Source organism: Nanorana parkeri, unplaced genomic scaffold (assembly GCF_000935625.1).
Source record: "Nanorana parkeri isolate BGI_ZX_2015 unplaced genomic scaffold, ASM93562v1 scaffold78, whole genome shotgun sequence".
NCBI classification, from domain to species: Eukaryota; Metazoa; Chordata; class Amphibia; order Anura; family Dicroglossidae; genus Nanorana; species Nanorana parkeri.
In genome coordinates this window covers 2,250,938-2,253,072 of record NW_017306346.1, presented here as the reverse complement: position 1 = coordinate 2,253,072, position 2,135 = coordinate 2,250,938, and the positions used below count along the sequence as shown (strand labels likewise).

The 2,135-nt window shown below is 54.0% G+C and overlaps 1 protein-coding gene across 2 annotated transcripts in view; it reads right to left on the bottom strand.

Annotated features, from left to right (window-relative positions):
• KCMF1 (potassium channel modulatory factor 1) overlaps nucleotides 1-1,106 on the bottom strand; it is a 52,832-nt gene extending 51,726 nt beyond the window's left edge. Inside the window, exon 1 of one of the 2 annotated variants that reach the window (XM_018576844.1) lies at nucleotides 998-1,106. In XM_018576844.1, coding sequence (XP_018432346.1) covers nucleotides 998-1,013 — 16 coding nt within the window. In that variant the 5' untranslated portion in view covers nucleotides 1,014-1,106. The remainder of the gene's footprint in view (nucleotides 1-997) is intronic. The other variant, XM_018576845.1, reaches the window with a different exon arrangement.
• Nucleotides 1,107-2,135: the final 1,029 nt, after the last annotated feature.

Below are 2,135 nucleotides of genomic sequence, written 5' to 3'. Positions count from 1 at the left end.
CAGCCTGTGGTAGGAAACCTTGGCACACCAGCTGTGGTGAAACTACAAATCCCATAATGCCTCATGGTAATGTGGCTGTCAGCATCTTACAATGCTTCATGGGACTTGAAGTTCCACATCCGTTGGAGTGCTGAGGTTTCCTACCCCTGCCCTATTAGAAAAGTTTAGGCTTTGGTTAGACTTTAAACTGGATCTGGCACTGTCCAGAGTCTAGTAAAGTTTGAGGAAGGTGTCCCCTGCTTCCAGTCACCAAGTGACACATGTCTAGAGAGGAAGTCAGACCATAGTCATAGGATGATGAAATGTACAGCTTGTCCCCCAATGATCGGCCAGCAGCACACTGCCTTCGTAGCCTGGCACTGGATCGGTACTGATTACCTGACAGTACGGCCAGGAAGAAATGTGTGGCCAGTGTGTTTCCTCATAAGGCTGCCAGTGATGGGAGAGCAGGAAGAAGCTCCTGTGCCGGTGTGTGTACACGGCTCCCCTCCTCCCTCGGATGACAGTGCAATCCCTCCTCCCGGGCCTCTCCCTCCTCTCCGCACCGCACACACACCTGACGGGCCCCCGCCCGCCTACACACCCCCAGACACGGACAAGGGCCCCACCGTACACACGTGTGTGAGCTCACAGGGTGACACAGGGGCGGACACAGGCTCCGGGCCTCAAGCCTCGGCCTGGCAGTGAGGGTGGGCCCGGGAGCTGTGCGGCCCAGCCGAGGGGTTAACCTGGGCCTAGTAAGGGAAACAGGTGTACAAGCGGAGGGCAATGGCACAGGAACACACGTCGCTAGTATAGGGCCTGCAGGATAGGGAGAGAGGTGCCGGTTATACCGGAGGGGGGGGGATTGGAGGAGGAGGCCCAGGCCCTGTGAGCACAGCGCTGTGTATTCAGTGTACGGACAGGTCGGGCCCGCCCGGAGAGACGTGCGGGTACACGGAGGAAGAAGGGGGTTCAGTCGGCGGATTCTCGCCTGTGTCCTCCCCTCGCCGCTCACCTTCATGTCGGGACATCCTATCGCTCAGGCCGCCGCCGCTGCAGCTGCTCCTCCGACTCCTCCTCCTAGTGAGAGAGCAGAGTGAGTGTGTGTGCTTCCTCTACACCCTCCTCCTCTTCCTCCTCCTGACACACACTGACACCGCACTGTATACACACTTCTCCAGGCTCCTAGGTCTGCACTGCACTCATATATATCTATTTATAAATATCTATATATATGTGTGTCTGTGTACATGGGCCCATATAGCTTATACTAGACCAGGGAGCCTCTCCTTCTCACACAGAGCTGTCACGGTGTAAACATTTCTCCATGCAAACTTTCACAATAGACACCATGTACAATAAAAGCCTATGGGGACCCTTCAAAAAAAGCGTACACTTTTTGGGTGGTGTGCCCCCTTTAAAAAAGTTCTTGGAAGCCCCGTGATAGTTTTGTTAAGAGTCCCGACACCTGCCACAGTTACAAGAGGTCCTTGCGCCATTTCCACAATGTGTTGATAAATTATAAAACAGGGGTAGGCAACTTCAGCCCTCCAGCTGTTTTGGAACTACAAGTCCCATGAATCATTGCAGGACTTTGACAGCCACAGGCATGACTCCCAAGGGCAAAGGCATTATGGCATTTGTAGTTTCAGCACAGCTGGAGTGCTCAGGTTGCCTACCCCTGTTCTAAAAGAATTGCGACTATTTTGTAGAAAACGAAACTGGAGATAGTAAGACTCGGTTCACACAAGATGCAGTGCATTCCGGCCCAATTCTGGCCAGAACACAATGCATTGCTCTTTTTTGTGGGGAAGAGGGCCGCAATGCGATCACCTGCATGGGATCGCAAGGCACATTGTGACTACGGTCTGCTCTGGTGCGATCAAAATGCTGCAACCACTATGTTGATCGCACCGGACTGAACCACAGGCACAATGTGCCTTGCAATCTCGTGCGGCCGATCATATTTCGGCCTGAGGGCGTGGCTACGATGCCATTCACTTCAATGTCCTGCCACGTCCCCCCCCCCCTACCCCACAAAAGAAGTGAGCTGGCCGCAATGCGATGCAGTGCATTCGGGCCGGAACGCACTGCATCTGGTGTGAACCTAGCGGTGCATTCCAGTAGCCATGCTTTCGGTTTGAACAAGGCCT